Consider the following 17,493-nt stretch of genomic DNA (forward strand, 5'->3'; position numbering starts at 1 on the left):
ATCACCGTTATTTCTGCTTTCCTCCAGGTATCCGGGGCCTTTCCTCCTTTTAGTATATTATTAAATACTTCTTGTAATTCAGGGATCAATACCTCTTTCATTTCCCTATAAAATTCAGCTGAAAAACCATCTAACCCTGGAGATCTACCTGTCTTTAAGCTACCTATCGCCTGCTCAATCTCTTGACACTTTACATCCTCCTCAAGCCTCCTTCGTTCAGTTTCCGTTAACACTGTCCCTATCTCTTCCTCAAATCCCTTCACCTCTTTTTCCTCATATAAACTTTTATAAAATTTCTCAAATGCTCCTTTTATCTCCTCTGGATTCTGTGTCACCTTTTTATTTATCTTAATACTCCTCACCCTTTGTCTCTCCTTTTCCCTTCTCAGGTAATTTGCTAATCTCTTGGCTGAATTAAGTGTATTTCTCTGGTATTCGTTTTTTACCATAACCTGCTTTTTCCATAATGCCATGGAGTCAAGAACATCCAGTTTTTTCCGCAGTTCCCTAATTAATTTATGTCTATTGGGGCAAAATTTCTTTATTTGGTCCTCTTGCAACTTACTTAATTCCTGTAGTTTCCCTTCCCTATCGGCATGCCATTTTTTCCTTATCTCCTTTTCTTTCATAATACATTGCCCTCTAATTACCGCCTTAGCCGCATCCCATAGTGTATTTGTCTCCACTGTTCCTCTGTTCTCTTTGAAGTATAGCTTTATTTGATCCGTAATATATCGCTTGTCCTCCTCCCTAGCCATAATCATGTTGTTGTATCTCCATGGTCTTCTAACTTGTTTATGCATTAGTATTATTTCTACACTTACCGGGGCGTGGTCTGAAATCCATGTTGGATGGGTGGTTACTCTTTTTACCTCCCAGGTACTCATTCTATTTATAAGTACATAGTCTAAACATGAGGTGGTTTTATGTCTACTTGAAAAATATGTGGGTTTGGGCACTAGGTTAAGAACTTTGTGTACTTCAGTCAGATCCCATTGTTTCCAATTAATTATGTTATCTTTATTAAAATCCTTATTTAAATCTCCTGCCAAAATTACCTCTCCTTCAGAGAAGCTACGCGCTTTTTTTAATACCTTTAATAAAAAATTTATTAAATTTTATTAAAAAAAAAAAAAACTATAGCTAGTTTGGACCATCTGCTGCTTATACTGGGAACTACAGATAAATTAGGTATTCTGCTTGTTTGTTTAGCAGCTACCTAGTTCCCCAGCAAGCACCCTTCCTGAGGGTCAAGCTAGAGGTGCAGGTTTTTAAAGAGTTGAGTCTGGGTTCCTTGGCCCACCTCGAGTTCCTTGCAGCCACACAGCAGCTTTGGAGAATAGCTATTAAAAATAAAGGAGAGCTCAAATGTCCTCAGACTGCCTTTGTGGGGGGAGAAGGGGATCCTCCCTCCCTCAAGCCGTTTCCTCATGTCACAATAGTGGGGGAATTTTCCACCCCTGTTTTTACTGCTCCATGTGCACAGAATACTACACCATTATATCATTTCCCTCAGTTTTCACGCCTCCATTCTCCTGAACCTCATTTGTTTCCTTATGGCAACGCTACTCTGAGGGGCAACAACAGGGGGAGTCTTTGTGGTCTGTGCTTATGGGCCTTCTGGGTAATTGACAAAGCAATCCAAGGTAAGTCTACTCAGCATCCTACTCAGGTCTGTTCAGTGGGGCTTACTCTCAGGAAAGTGTTCTTTGGATTTCACTACTTGTTGGCTACTGTAGGAACTTGATGAAGCAAGGGTCTGATCCAGCTGGGCTCTTACACTGTTACATTATACATGTTGAGTTTTTTAAAGCAATGTCTGCATTAAAGATACCCAAATTTACCATGACTATTTAGGAAGTATGCAGTATTTTCAAGGTAACTATAAACAACTGGGAAGAAGAAAACCGGTACAAGTAGTGTAGTATTAATATTTTGGGGCTTAGTTACTCAGACCCAGCTAAAACATAGGCACATGGTAGCAAGAGGCCTCACATGCAACCCTACTAGATGAGAACTGTGTTTAAATGGCAGTCACTCTTTTTGGCCCATGAAACTCTTCAGAGCAGTTAAATAACTGAATTCAGTCTCTCAATTTCTCTTCCTGCAAACAAATTATTGGTACTATCAATAACAATCTGACAAGAGCTATGCATACATTTCACTGACTTTTTTACTTGCATGCAGGGGGCCTGTATGTGAGAGAAATCTTGACTAAAATGTTGTTCCTGTAAATATGATGCATCACTTATATTACTTCATTTCCCCCCCCCCCCTATTCTCATTAGGTTGGTGAGAAGTTTCGTGCACGCTCTTTGAAATTTCCTGGTCTTATATCAGGCTGTACCATGGATTGGTTCACTCAATGGCCGAAGGAAGCCCTTATTGCTGTATCCCATTATTTCCTGTCAGGTTTTAACATTGTCTGTTCAGCTGATGTTAAGGAACAAGTAGTAGAAACTATGGGCATCTTTCATGACCTAGTTTCAGAAAGCTGTGATAATTATTTCCAAAGGTAGCAATTGAAATATATATCCTGTAGTTACTCAAGTAAAGAATGATATTTGTGAATGGAATATATATATAAATGATTTTTTCTTATTAAGATATCAATTAATACAGTTGATGGATAAATACTAAAGGGAATGTGAATAGCCATTATATTTTTTTAAACCCTACAGAAATGTTTTATTTATCTTATTACATTGATATATTAAAGGCAAAACAGAAGTAAAACAAATGGGCTTGTGTTGCTTGTATTATATAAGCCACCTTGTGCTCTTTTGGTGGTTGTAGGGATATAAATGTTTTCAATGAATAATACAATAATTGATTCAGAATAATGCCTGCTTATCATTATTTCAAAATTATTTTTAGATACCCATTTTTGAAACAATAAAAATGTATCTATTTACATTACATTTGAGAGTGAAATCCGAGGCCAGTTATACCAGTCAACTTTACTAGTAAAGTTGCATATATCTATAGAGAAGATGCATGTGTTTTTAGATTTGTATCAGATAATATCATGATTATTTAAATTTCAACAATTATTGTACGTTACAGATACCGACGAAGAGCTCATGTCACACCCAAGTCATATCTCTCTTTCATTAATGGCTACAAAGAAGTTTACACTGAAAAGTTATCCAACATTAATGAACAAGCTGAGCGTATGCAAATAGGTAAGATTATTATTGATGATGATGATAATGATAACAACAACAACAACAACACTTGATTTATATACCACTTTTCAGGGCAACTTAACACACACTCAGAGCAGTTTACAAAGTGTGTTGTTATTATCCTCATGACTTTCATCCTGTGAAGTAGGTGAAGTGGAGAGAACTCTGGGAGATCTGTGACTGACCCAAGGTCACCCAGCTGGCTTCAAGCGGAGGAGTGGGGAATCAAACCTGGTTCTCCAGATCAGAGCTCTGCTGCTCTTAACCACTACCCCAAACTGACTCTCTCAGTAAAATTATACCATCCATTACTGTTACACAGAATTAAAAGAGAGCAATTATGTGAGTCCATAAAAGTATCTTACCCAAAGATAAGCAGGTCACAGGGAAGGAGCTCCTTCTAAAAAGAAGCTCCTAATCAAGCCAACCTTCTAAATTGATAGTTTTTAAAAATTATCTCCTAACAATAGCTAGCTGTCACACTTGATAAATGTGCATTCTTGGCTAACTATCTTCTGACTTAACACACCATACAAAGTTACTATATTTGAAATATATAAAAATTGTTAGTTCATTCTTGCTATTTTTTATTGTAAACCACATTCTTTGTTATTTTAATACCAGTAAAACAAAAACCAAATACAAACAGCCAACAAGATTATAAGTCCCTGCTCTCTTAACACAAAGGACAGCAGCAAGGGCTGGATGCAAGGAGCCAACTCACTGCTGTGACTAGGAAGGACATTTGCTCTGTTCATCTCAGCTTGGGAGAGGGAGAGATGGATGACGGGGGGACCCAGCAAGAGTAGGATAAGCCCACCATGGGGGGAAAAGGTGGAGTCGGTGTGCCAACCCCCCTTCCCTTATAACAGCTGATCGTCTTCGTCCTTCTGTGCAGCCCCACATTGGGGACTGCGCAGGCGCAGGCCAGCCGCGGAAAAGATTTTTCTAGCTTTCAGAGATGTGAAGGGGACGTTCGGATCCACCGCGCATGCGCGTCGGTGTTCCCGCCAATTTTGAATGCATATATATCCGAACGTCCCCGGCATTCCCTCAGTTCCTTTTTCGCCGCCGTACGAAAAGGTTCTATTGTCTAGCGTTTATTCTCTCAGCGTCTCTTCGGAGTTTTTGGATCGTGATCTTCTGGTCGGTATTTTTTCCCCTTGTCGGTGGGAGATACCGTTCATTATGTCCCAAACTTCTTTGTTTAAGAAGTGTCTTAAGTGCGGCACTAAAATGACGCACTCGGACGGCCATGAGCTCTGCCTCATCTGCCTGGGCGAGGGGCATGTTGTCGAGCGCTGCTCCATCTGTATGTCCTTCACTCCGAAGGCAAGGAGTGATCGGAAGGCCAGGCTCCGTGCCTTCTTGTGGGATGCTAACCTTCTCCCCCCCAAGCCATCGGGCTCTTCGGGAGATAGGCCCCGCTCCGCCGCTCCGTCGCCGTCTCGTAAGTCGCCAGAGCAGCTCCCCACGGAACCGACGGGGCAACCCGTTCCGGAGGCCCGACCTGATTCCAGTTCCGGGGATCGTCCTTCCGACCGGAAGGCCAAGAAGCGTTCCGCATCCAAGCCGAAGTCCTCCTCCAAGCCTTCGGCCGCAGAGGCTGCTTCGGAACCCCAGCCCAAGAAGGCCAAGACGAAATCGAGGGCCAAGGGCCGTGCTTTATCCCCGGCTCCGACTGTGCAACCTGGTACTCCGTCTGGACCGGTCCTGATCCCTGACGATGTGGTGAGTCTCCACACCCCGTCTCCTCCTTGCATGCCTCCTCCGTCGGTTCCCGAGGAATTCGTGCCGTTCCCATCTTTCACGGAACCGTTCCAGTCATTCGAACGTTCCCTGCCTTCCACCCCGGCGCCTTCGGAGGCCTCCGTTCCATTGCCGTCTACCTCGTCGGTTCCGATGCCTCATCGCTGGCCTGCCCCGGTGCCTGCTCCTCTGCCCCCTTGTCAGCCTGTCGCGGGGATTGGGAACATGACCTCCTGGCAGGATTTTGTGGCGTGGTTCCAGCAGTCGTTGCCCTTCCTGCAGCATCCTTCGGTTCCGATGGTTTCCGTTCCGGCTCAGCCAGTCGGGCTCCCGGCATCCGCTCCTCCACCTCCTGGCTTGCCTCTGCGACCGTCGGTTCCTGCGGCTTGTCCGTCGGCCCCGAGCGCTCACCGGTCTTCGGTTCCGACGCAAACCTCGCCGGAGTTTTCAGATTCCGAGGATGAGGAAGGTCTGGCGTCCCCGTCAGAGTGCTCTTCGGACGCGGCCTCTGATCCTTCCCCGGATGACACCGTGGGTGGGCCCCGTTCGTCGTCCCCGAATGACGACTACAGGCTGTTCTCGGAGCAAATGATGCGGATGGCCGCCGCGCTGGAAATAGACGTCTCCTCCACGACCTCCAAGCCCAAGAGTAAGCTGCTGGAGGCACTGTATTCCGGGTCCCCCGCGTCGGTGGCGTTTCCCCCTGTGGAGGATTTTGTTGACGGCGCTCTCGCGCTCTGGCAAACACCGGCGTCCGTGTCCGCGACGGCAAAGAAGGTAGAGAGGTACTACCGTTTAAAGCAGGATGATTGCCCGTACCTCTTCAGTCATCCGAAACCCTCGTCCATCGTGGCTGAGGAGGGTCAGGCTCGGTTCCGTTCCGGTTCCTCGTCGGCCCCGGCGGACCGAGAAGGCAGAAAGCTGGACGGCATGGGCAGGAAACTCTACTCGTCCGCGTCTTTGGGATTCCGTATTGCCAACTTCCAGGCCATAATGGGGTCCTACAATCTGTTCCTCTGGAAACGGCTGTCCTCTTACCTTTCCGATCTCCCCGAGGATCGCCGCCACTTGGTGAAGGCCCTTCAGGCAGAGGCCATACGGCTGTCAAAACAGCAGATGACAGCGGGCAAGGATGCTGCCGATTCCGCGGCGCGCTCGATGGCGACTTCGGTGGTCCTGCGTCGACACGCCTGGCTCCGGTCCACTGCCCTGCCGCCAGAGAAGAAGGCGAAAGTGGAGGATTTCCCATTCGAGGGGCCCCAGCTCTTCTCGGAGAAGACGGATGAGTCCCTCTCCCTGATGAAAAAGAATCAGCAGACGGCCAAGTCCCTCGGAGTCGCCCCCTCAGCTCAGTCGTCGGGTCCGAGGTATCGTTATGGTCGGTTCCGATCCTACCAGACCCCTTACCAGCCTTACCAGCAGCGTCAAGGGCGCTTCTTCTCGGGCGAGTCCTACGGTCACCGGTCCTATTCAGCCCAGCAGCGTCACTCTTCCAGGCGCTCCGGCCGGTCCAAGGGCAGGCAACAGCCCTCTTCACCCAAGCCTTCGACCTCAGTGCAGAAGCCCTCGGTCTTCTGACTAAGCCTGAACGCTCCCCTGTTGGCCTCCGAGGACGCTTCCTCTGCTGCCCAGTTTCTGGACAGGCTTCGGCCTTTTTTGCCCTGTTGGCAACGTGTTACTTCTGACACTTGGGTCCTGTCCATTGTGGCCCATGGTTACAAGTTAATGTTTACAGATGCACCTCCTCTCTCTCTCCCTCCCCGTTGTTCTACATGTTGTGATGTTGTGTTACACAATAATGTTATGGAGTTGGTTAACAAAGGTGCTGTCCGGGTGGTCAATGTCTCTACTTCCCCATGGGGATTTTACTCCAGATACTTCCTTGTGGATAAAAAGGGTGGAGGTTCCCGGCCCATCTTAGACCTTAGAGGCCTCAACGGTTATTTGAAGGTTGAAAAGTTTCGAATGCTAACCCTGGCACGGGTCATGGAGCTCCTGGAGGTGGGCGTCTGGCTAGCCATTCTAGACTTAAAGGATGCCTACTTCCACATTTCTATCTTTGAGGGCCACTGGAAATACCTGCGGTTTGTGTATGGGAATTCTGTGTATGAATATACCGTATTGCCCTTTGGGCTGGCCTCTGCACCCAGGGTATTCACGAAGTGCATGGCCACCGTAGTGGCATACCTGTGGTCCCAGGGTTGCTTTATCTACCCGTACCTGGATGACTGGCTCCTGGTGGGACCCTCGCCTGACTCTCTCCAGGCCCATATTGCCCTCACTTTGTCCGTGCTGGCTAGGTTGGGCTTAGTGGTTAATGGGGATAAGTCTATTCTGGCCCCGGGCATGGCCATTAGGTTTATTGGGGTCCATTTCGATTCCCTGCTGGGCAGAGCCTACCTGCCCCCAGACCGGTTGGCCAGGCTTTCCGCTTTAGCCCGGCATTTTATGCATTGCTGGTACCAGACGGCCCTTTTGATTCAGACACTGTTGGGCCTTATGGCCTCCTCCACAGGGGTGGTTTTCTTTGCGCGCCTGCGTATGAGGCCTCTGCAAAACTGGTTTGTCCGGAGGTACAACCCCCTCACCATGGGTCAGCACCAGAGGTTTTCCATCCCCAGGGTGGTGCTGCGCTCTCTGGCCTGGTGGACTGTCCCTGGAAACCTGTCTGAAGGTTGCCCTTTCGGCCCCTTCCTGGCTGAGGTCACAGTTTATACCGATGCCTCCAACTTGGGATGGGGGGGCGCTGTGGACAGCTTTCGGCTCAGGGCATCTGGTCCCCATCTGAGGCATCCATGCATATCAACCTTCTTGAGCTTAGGGCGATCCGTTACTCCCTCGCTTCTTTTGCAGATGCCATTCGGAACAGGAGGGTTCAGGTCCTGTCGGACAATACCACGGCCTGCTACTATCTCAACAAGCAGGGAGGAACGGTCTCGCTCAAGCTCTGCAAGGAGGCAACGACTCTATGGAATTGGGCCATGGTCAACAACGTCCTTCCCAGAGCCGTGCACATTGCCGGGGATCTCAACACCTCGGCGGATGCACTGAGCAGGGTGTTTCTGCCTCAGCACGAGTGGTCCCTAAACAGGGTTTACCTCGACCAGGTTTTCCGCACATGGGGCACGCCTTTGGTCGACCTCTTCGCCACTGCCCGCAACAAACAGGCCCCGCTGTTCTGCTCCCGGGCCGGCATTGGCCACCACTCCCTAGGGGATGCCTTCCAAATACCTTGGTCCCCAGGGCTCTTTTATGCCTTCCCGCCCTTCCTGCTCCTGTACAAGGTTCTTTCCAGGGTCAGGGCCTTCCGAACCCACTGTATCCTCGTTGCCCCTCGGTGGCCTCGCCAGGATTGGTTCCCCCTTCTACTTTCCCTGTCCCAGGGGCGATGCCTCCCCCTGCCTCACGCCCCGGACCTCTTAACCAGGGACGGGGTGTGGCATCACGATGTGGCTGTCCTGAATCTGACTGCCTGGCTTCTGGGCAACCGGGAGTGAGCCTCTCTTCTGGAGTGCTGGGGGTGATCTTGAATGCCCGGAAACCGTCCACCAGGTTGTCCTATCAGAGGAAGTGGTCACGTTTTTCCCGGTGGTTGGGCCTGAAGGGGGTTTCTCCCTTTAATTGCCCGCTTCCTGTCATCCTGGACTACCTCCTGGAACTCTGCTCCCAGGGCCTTGCGTTTTCCAGTGTTAAGGTCCACATGGCTGCAATCTCTGCCTTCCATGAGCAGATTGATGGGAAGACAGTTTTTACTCACTGGCTTTCCAAGCAGTTCCTGAAGGGCCTGTTCAAGACCTTCCCTCCTAGGGCCCATCCCATTCCGCAATGGAGTCTCTCCCTGGTTCTCTCCCAACTGATGCTCCAGCCCTTTGAGCCTCTATCTTCTTGTCCCCTACCTTTGCTCACTCAGAAGGTGGCTTTCCTGGTGGCAATCACGTCCTCTAGGCGTGTTGGGGAGCTGTCTGCCCTGCGGTGCGACCCTCCCTTCCTGCAGTTTTTCCCTGGTGCTGTCATGCTCCACACTAGCATGGAGTTTCTGCCCAAGGTAGTCTCAAGATTTCACCTACAGCAAAAGGTGTTCCTCCCTTCCTTTTTTCCAACACCCTCATCCCCAGGGGAGCGAGCACTACACACATTGGATGTAAAGCGTGCTTTATTGTTTTATTTGCACCGCACCAAATGTTTCAGGAAATCTCCTGCCCTGTTTGTGTGTTACTCTGGCCCTCGCAAGGGCTCACCTGCTTCTGCCCAGTCCATCTCTCGCTGGATTGTGTCTACGATTAAACTTTGCTATCAGCATGCTGGAGTCCAGTGTCCCTTGTTGGTTACCGCTCATTCCACTCGAGCGCAAGCTGCTTCTGCTGCCTTCCTGCGAGGAGTGCCGCTCCGGGACGTCTGCCAAGCTGCGACATGGTCCACTACAGACACTTTCATCAAACACTATTCTGTGGATGTGCATGCACGACGTGACTCGGCTGTTGGCACAGCTGTCCTGCAGTCCTTGTTCAAGTAGACACTCACACCCGCCCCCATTGGTGAGATGCTAGTTACTCTCCCAATGTGGGGCTGCACAGAAGGACAAAGACGATAAACAGGGTTTCTCACCTGTAACTGTTGATCGTCGAGTCTCTTCTGTGCAGACACACATTCCCTCCCGCCTGCCCCGCTGTGAGTGTTTGGTTGACTTAGTTTCTCCGGCGGCTCAGGTGAACTGAGGGAATGCCGGGGACGTTCGGATATATATGCATTCAAAATTGGCGGGAACACCGACGCGCATGCGCGGTGGATCCGAACGTCCCCTTCACATCTCTGAAAGCTAGAAAAATCTTTTCCGCGGCTGGCCTGCGCCTGCGCAGTCCCCAATGTGTGTCTGCACAGAAGAGACTCGACGATCAACAGTTACAGGTGAGAAATCCTGTTTTTTCTAAACAAGCAGAAAGACAGACCCGATGGCAGTGGAGGCCCCTTGCCAGACTGGCTACTGATGATAAAGGGAGTAGGGAGAAACCACATCAAGGAATCCCATTAGCACTGCAGGAGCCAGACCTCCTGAGCAAGGAGGTGGGGCAGGGGAAGGGTGGGGCAGGACAGAAGGAAGAAAAGCATCTCTTTAATCCACTTCCTCCATGCGGGATGCATCTTCATCTCCTTTCAGCGGAGGGATCTCTTCAGAAACAGAAGCACTAGGCTCCTCAGCAGCCACTTCCTCTTCATCAATACCTAACCTCAGCTTGAACATCCTATAGATATGGTTAGAGTGAGTCTGTGAATCCTCCAGGGAGAAGCCAGAAGAAAGGAGAGCTGTTTCAAAGAGAAGCACCACTAGGTCCTTGACAGCCTTGTCATTCTTGTCTGCCTTGGCTTTCTGCCACAAATTCTCTACAACGGGGTGGTCAGGATTGATCTCCAGGTGCTTCGTGGTCATCATGTAGCCCATGATGGAGTTCTCTAGCAAAGCCTGGGCTTTCCTGATACATTTCATGTTGGCTGTCCAACCATAGGTGCTGTTAACAATACAGCAGGGGGAAGAAACCAGTCTGTTTGAAAGAGTTACCTTCTCAACCTTTTTCTCTAGGAGTTCCTTTGTGAGCTTGCAAAGGTTCTCAAACTTGGCCTTGCTCTCCTTTGTCTTCTTTTACTCATCCTCATCCTCAGGCAATTCCAGTCATTCCTTGGTGACAGATACCAGGGTCTTTCCATCAAACTCTTTAAGTTGCTGAACACTGTACTCATCAATGAGTTCTGTCATGTATACCATCTCAAACCCACGTTTTCTCACTTGCTCCACAATGGCAGAGTTCACCACCTGCTCCTTGCTCTCACCTGTAATGTAGTAGATGCTCTTCTTGTTGTCCTTCACACAGAATACGTACTCTGAGAGGGAGGTCATCTCATCATCAGAATGGGATTTATGATAGCGTAACAGCTCTGACAGGTGCTTCCTATTAGTTGAGTCCTCATGAATTCCCAGCTTAAGGTTTTTGGAGAAGGCCTTACAGAACTTCTTGTAGTTCTTCTTGTCCTCTACCAGCTCAGCAAAAAGCTCCAGGTATTTCTTGACAATGTTTTTAAAAATCACTCTGAGAAACTTGCTCTGCTGCAGCCTCTCACAGGAGATGTTCAGGGGAAGGTCCTCTGAACCCACAGCACCATGGAAGAAGTTCAGATACTCTGGGATGAGTTCATCATAGCTGTCCATAATGAAGACTCACCGGAAGTAAAGCTTGATATTGTTCTTTTTCTTCTTGTTTTCAAAGAGGTCAAACAGGGCCCAGTGGGGAATAAACAGAAGTGCCCAGAATTCCAACTGTCCTTCCACTGAGAAATGCTTGACAGCGAGGGAATCTTCCCAGTCAGTGGTGAGGTTCTTGTAGAACTCGCCATACTCCTCCTGGGTGATGTCATCAGGGTTTCAAATACAGATGGGCTTGGTCTTGTTCAGCTCTTCCTGATTGATGTACTTCTCCTTGATCTTCTTTGTCTTCTTGCTCTTGCCACCTTCTTCTTCCTTATCTGAACCCAAATCTTCAATCTTGGATTTCTCTTCATCCTTGGGGGCTACCTCATCCTCCTTCTCAACTTTTTCCTCCTCTGGCTCATCATCACTGATCTCCATGTTCCTTCTCCAGATGAGAGTGATGAGCTAGCCAATAGACTCAGAGTGCTTCTTCACCACTTCCTTGACATGGTGTTCCTCCAGGTACTCTGTCTGATCCTCCTTCAGATACAATATCACCTTGGTGCCATGGCCAACAGGTTCACCATGATCAGCTCTAACTGAAAGAGCCCCCTACAGAGGATTCCCAAGCATACTGTTCATTGTTGTTGTGCTTGGTGATGACTACAACCTTTTCAGCCACAAGATAAGAAGGAATAAAAGCCAATTTTTTATTGTTTCTTGCTCCTCTCTAAGGCTTTTCTATTCTGTGTTTCTAAATCCCCTTTTGCTATGTTTTGCTGAGAAGCTACACCAGCTGTCTCTGGTTTGTGGAAACATCCTCCTTGATCTTTTTGGTCAAGTAACTGTTCCCCTATATTCCTGACCGAATTCATTACATAGAAATAGAGATGGGCATGAACCAAAATAAGAACCAAAGTTCATGACGAACTGGGCCAGTTCGTGGTTTGCGAACCGGCGGTTCATCTGAGCCAATTTCTGATGAACCGCCATGAACTTTAGGCTGGTTCGTTTGGTTCGTTTTTTGGTTTGTCACTGCAGACAGCCTGGCACCAATCAGTCAGTTTCCTAGGCAACAGGGGATGGACTTCCTGCAGACCTTCTGCTGACCCGGAAGTGACGATTTGCTGATCTGGGTGTGACGTTTTCATGAACCAAACAAACTGGTTCATGAACCGGGGCAGGTTCATGAAAGTTCGTGGTTCATGGTTCGTGAAATGCGATGAACCACGAACCACATGGTTCATTTTTTCCAGTTCATGCCCATCTATACATAGAACCTGAAGGGATACCAGGGATCATCTTGTCCAGCCCCTGTACAGCTACCCCCCCTCACCTCCCTCAGTGACCCCTGCTCTATGCCCAGAAGAAGGCAAAAAAGGATTTCTGGCCAATCTGGCCTGGAGGAAAATTCCTTCCTTCCTGACCTCAAAGTGATTATTAGTGTTACCCTGGGCATGTAAGAAAGGGCCACAAGAGCCAAGTACTGGTTCATCCCTTCATTCACCCCCTCTCCACATCTGTGTACATTCACATGAAGTCAGAGAATCATCATAGCTGTCAGATGATGATCTAGCCTCTTCTTAAATACCTCCATGGAAGGAGAGCCCACTACCTCCCGAGGAAACTTGTTTCACTGAGGAACTGCTCTGTCAGGAAGTTCTTCCTAATGTTTAGCTGAAAATTATTTTGCTTTAACTTCAATCTGTTGTTTCTGGTCCAACCCACTGGGGAAACTGAAGACAACATCTGTGTTAAATAATTCTTACTAAAATAAGTTTTACTTTGTGTTTTCTGCACATTCTTCAAAGTGAACAATTTTGTGAGTTGTTTAAAAAAAATCTTGAAATTATTTTTACAAGGCTTACAAGAGAAACAAAATCCATTTTGAGAGATGAAACCCACACTAAAATGCCTTTGGTTTATAAACACAAGGTTACCTTTACAAGTGGATGGTGAATACTAGATTATGAATACTAGATTTTTTCTCACTAATAATAGAAATTTAAAAATACTAGCTTTTCAGATCATCCAAGCTCTGTGACACCGGCAGTGGACACATTTGCAACGTAGTATACTAGCATTTGAGCATGCTAAAATTCTAATGAAAGCAGTGGGACTTAAGCCTGATGTCTTGCCTGGAATTATGGCTGTAGGGCTCAGGCAAGCTAGTAAAAGTTTTGCTGCAAGCATTTCTGTTACTGTTGGACATTAGGTGGAATCAGTGCTTGCTGGTTTATGTCTGTTCTTTAGCAAAAGTTAAACTAATGAAAATTTTGGCTTTTTGTACCCATAATATGATGTTGCATTCATGAAGTATAAGTGGAAGAAGCCCATGAATCCTTCCCAGCTCCCCCAGCAATCATATGAGACTTCTGAAATGCTGTTGCTGGAGGTCATAGAAAGGTTATGGAAAGTTGTAGGATCTGTATAGACAGCGAGAAGAGGGAACTGTGTAAAATCACTCTGACTTCTGCCAACAGAAATTTTTCCCAGTTGCCCATGGACTTCAGACCCCTCCAGGTCACATAATTTCTTGAAGCTTTCAGAGGGTTGCTGGAAAGAGGGGAAGAGCCAGAACAATCTGCACCTTTAAGCACCATGGTTCATCTTCGTTCTTCTGTGCCTCCACACATGGGACTGCGCAGGCGCAGGCCAGCCGCTGGAGAATTCTTTATCACTTCTATAGCTCTGAAGGGGCCGTTTGTTGCGCGCCTCAGCGACCGTTTTCCCGCCCAAACAGTCACACGTCTTCCCAGCGACCAACGGCCCCTTCCCTCAGTTCTCTTCTTGCCGCCACTTGGAGCGAACGTCTGCTTTGCAGCTCCGTGCTTTAGTGCTTTATTGCTTGATCTGGTGAATCTGGTTTTTTGACTTCAGACTTGACTATTCTTCGTCTTGCTGATTTGGATCTCATTTTGGACTCGGTAAATATAACCTCGGACTGTTTGACTACTCTTTTGCCCGACCCGATTATGGCTTCCAAGGCTTTGTTCAAGCACTGTATTCAGTGCCACACAAAAATGGCCCAGACCGATGGCCATGAGTTGTGTTTATTTTGCCTGGGGGAGACCCACAATGTTACGGCGTGTAAGATATGCCAGGGCTTTACCCACAAGGCCTGGCAGGAGCGTCAGGCCCGCTTAAACTCCTCCTTGTGGAAGAAAGTGATGTCGGAGACTACTCCGTTGCCCTCCCCCAAGGCAGGCCCTAGCCCCTCTGCTGAACGGCATTCGAGAGCGGGCTCAGCGGCATCCATGAAGTCGGTGTCGAAATCTCGGCCGGCGAGTGCTGCGGCACCGAGAGCGGCCTCTCCAGCGTGGGAGTCGGTGAGACCGCCCCGTAGCGCTTCTTCAACTCGGTTGGATCCGAGGGCATCGGACTCGGAACCGAGGAGCACGGATCCGTGGCCATCGGTGGATCCGACGGCTGGTGCGGCGTCAAGACCACAGCTCGCAGCCGGGAAGCCGACCCCGAGAAAAGTGTTGGATCCGAAGCCAAGTTCGAGCAAGAGGCCAACCACTGAAAGGGCTTCGGTTCCAAGGGCCTCTTCCAAGCCTCCTTCGAAGAAGCCAAAGAAGGCCAAGCGTTGGTGCTCTCAGTCGCCACGTCGGGCGTCCGCTGAGGAGGTCGTGATGGTGGTCCCTCGCACGTCTTCCCCGCACCTGGATTCGCCCGCTCCGGAAGAGGTGCCGGATCTGGGGGCCTTCATTGTGATCCCCGGCTGCGGATCCGAGCCCGACAACCCACCATCGGAACCGACCGTCACCTGTTCCGGCTGCTCTCCGGTCCCCGGTGGCTTCCACCCACAGCCGGCGCCATTCTGAGGTGGAGAGCGTCGGTTCCAGGCACTCCCTGGAATCTCAGCACCGACAGGCCTCTTACATCCTTCCGGCCTACCATTGCCCTGCCGGGTTCGAATTCTCAGAACCGAGGCCATCCACCTCAAGGCAGCGTTGGCTGCCTCCACCCTATCGAGGAGACGAGTTGGTACTTGGTTCCGATGAGGAGGAGGCTGAGAGTGTCGGGGACTACAGGTCAGAGTCGTGGTCGGAGCCGTCCCCAGACGACAACGTGGCGCCCAGTACCAGCTCCCCTTACGAGGATCTTCAGATCTACTCGGATCAGATGGCTCGCATGGCACAGGCGCTGGAAATGGATATTTCCTCGGCGACGCCACAGACCAAGGATAAGCTCCTGCGTTGGATCTATGGGGACAACCCGGCAACAGTGGGCTTCCCCATGCTGGAAGGAGTGGAAGAGATTGTGGAGAAGGTGTGGAAGGTGCCCTGTGACCAGCCTGCTACATCGAAAAGAATCGAACAGCTGTATAAGATCAAGCAGGGCACCTGGCAGTCGTTGGTAAAGCACCCTCCACCCTCCTCGCTGGTTGCCAAGGAGATCCAGCCCCGTCGATTGGGCCCCTCTTCCGTGCCCCCGGATAAAGAAGGTAGGAAGATCGACGCCATGGGTAGGCACCAGTATTCTATCTCTTCCCTGGGCCTTAGGATAGCCAACTACCAGACTATCATGGCTGGCTACCAACTATACCTCTGGGAGAAGCTGGCGTCCTACGTCAGAGACTTGCCAGCTGACAAGAAGGCGGTGGTCTCCCTGCTGCAGACAGAGGCTGTCCGTCTGTCCAAACAGCAAATGAATGCGGGGAGCCATGCCGCTGACACTGCCGCACGTGGGATGGCTTTGGCTGTGGTCCTCCGGCGCCACTCTTGGCTCAGGTCAACAGCTCTCTCGCAGGAGGTGAGATCGAGGATCGAGGGCCTGCCCTTTGAGGGGGACTCCTTGTTCTCCACTACCACCGACGAGGCATTGAAGAAAAAGGAGGACAGGCAGACAGCCCGGTCGCTGGGGCTGGCTCCATCGGACAAGCCCGCCTCCAGGCCTCGGTACGCTGCAAGGTACAACCCGTACCACTATCAGGGCAGGTACCAGCAGCGGCCATTCTACCATCAATACCCTGCCTACCCTCAGCGCCACTTCAGTCCTACACAGCAGCCCAGGAGGCATAGGCCCTTCAAGCCCCGCACGCCTCAACCCCCCGCCCAGCAGAAAGATCAGCAGGGGCCTGGGAGGCAGTACTGATGGGATGGTCCAGCCACATCCTTGAACTCTCAGACAGGCTGAAGCCTTTCCTGTCTGACTGGGAGTCAATAACATCTGACTCATGGGTCTTAACGATTGTTGATGAAGGATATGGGCTGGAATTCTTAGAACTGCCTAGGTGTAGCTCACCTCTGACAGCTGTTGATAATACTATGGCAGAGCTGGATGCGGAAATTGTGTCGCTCTTGGCCAAGGGTGCTGTAGAAGAGGTGCCCTGTGACGGGTCTGTGAGAGGCTTCTTCTCTCGGTTCTTCTTAGTCCCCAAGAAGGATGGGGGTCTACGCCCCATTCTAGATTTAAGGGGCCTTAATGCCTTTCTAAGGGTGACTAAGTTCAAAATGGCCACGTTATCAGCTGTGATCACCTTGCTAAGGAAAGGGGATTGGTTTGCCATCCTTGATTTAAAGGACGCCTATTTCCATGTGGGAATACAAGAGGAGCACAGGAAATACCTGAGCTTCGTTTACCGGCAAAGGGTGTTCCGTTATACGGTGCTTCCCTTCGGTCTATCCACGGCGCCACGGGTATTTACCAAGTGTGTGGCTCCTGTGGTCTCCTTCCTTCGGGAGGAGGGCTGTACTATCTTTCCCTACCTCAATAACTGGCTCATTGTGGCTGATTCGGAGGCTAAGCTGTTGCAAGATGTAGAATTAGTACTGAGCACTTGCAAACGCTTGGGGCTCCTGGTAAATTTTGAAAAATCTAAACTGGTGCCCAGCCGTAAGGTCTCCTATATTGGGGCAATGTTAGACTCTGTAGAGGGTAAGGCACTGCTCCCCTCTGAGAGGGCTAAGTCTCTGAAGGGTCTGGTATCCGTGTTTAAAAGGAACCGGTTCCAATCTGTTCGCACCATCCAGTGCTTATTGGGGCATATGGCAGCGGCCACCTCTGTGGTCACTTTTGCTAGACTGCGTATGGTCCTGCTTCAGAATTGGTTCGTGAGGAAGTATGACACCTTCCATCATCCTCCGTCTCTCAAGTTGTCCATACCTAGGTCTATTCTATCCTCCCTTGACTGGTGGATGTCGGATGACAACTTGTTTAAGGGGACCCTGTTTGGTTGCCAGCATACTGAGATTACAGTGACCACTGATGCATCCCTGCAGGGATGCGGTGCTTACTGTGGTGCTGCTTGTGTACAGGATGTTTGGACAGAAAGGGAAAAGAACTTGCACATTAATGTACTTGAGTTACGAGCTATTCGTTTTGCACTTGTGTCCTTTACAGCGCTCCTACAAAATCGTCAGGTGTTGGTGC

General features: G+C 49.5%; 1 protein-coding gene and 1 pseudogene across 1 annotated transcript in view; one reads left to right on the top strand and one right to left on the bottom strand.

Moving 5' to 3' along the window:
• DNAH8 (dynein axonemal heavy chain 8) overlaps positions 1-17,493 on the top strand; it is a 406,563-nt gene that overhangs the window by 254,295 nt on the left and 134,775 nt on the right. Inside the window, exons 61-62 of the mRNA XM_054978191.1 lie at positions 2,289-2,515; positions 3,067-3,185. Of these exons, the coding sequence (XP_054834166.1) occupies positions 2,289-2,515; positions 3,067-3,185 (346 nt within the window). The remainder of the gene's footprint in view (positions 1-2,288; positions 2,516-3,066; positions 3,186-17,493) is intronic.
• Positions 9,865-12,610, bottom strand: LOC129342071 (heat shock protein HSP 90-beta-like; annotated as a pseudogene).

Source organism: Eublepharis macularius, chromosome 1, assembly GCF_028583425.1.
Source record: "Eublepharis macularius isolate TG4126 chromosome 1, MPM_Emac_v1.0, whole genome shotgun sequence".
NCBI lineage: Eukaryota > Metazoa > Chordata > Lepidosauria > Squamata > Eublepharidae > Eublepharis > Eublepharis macularius.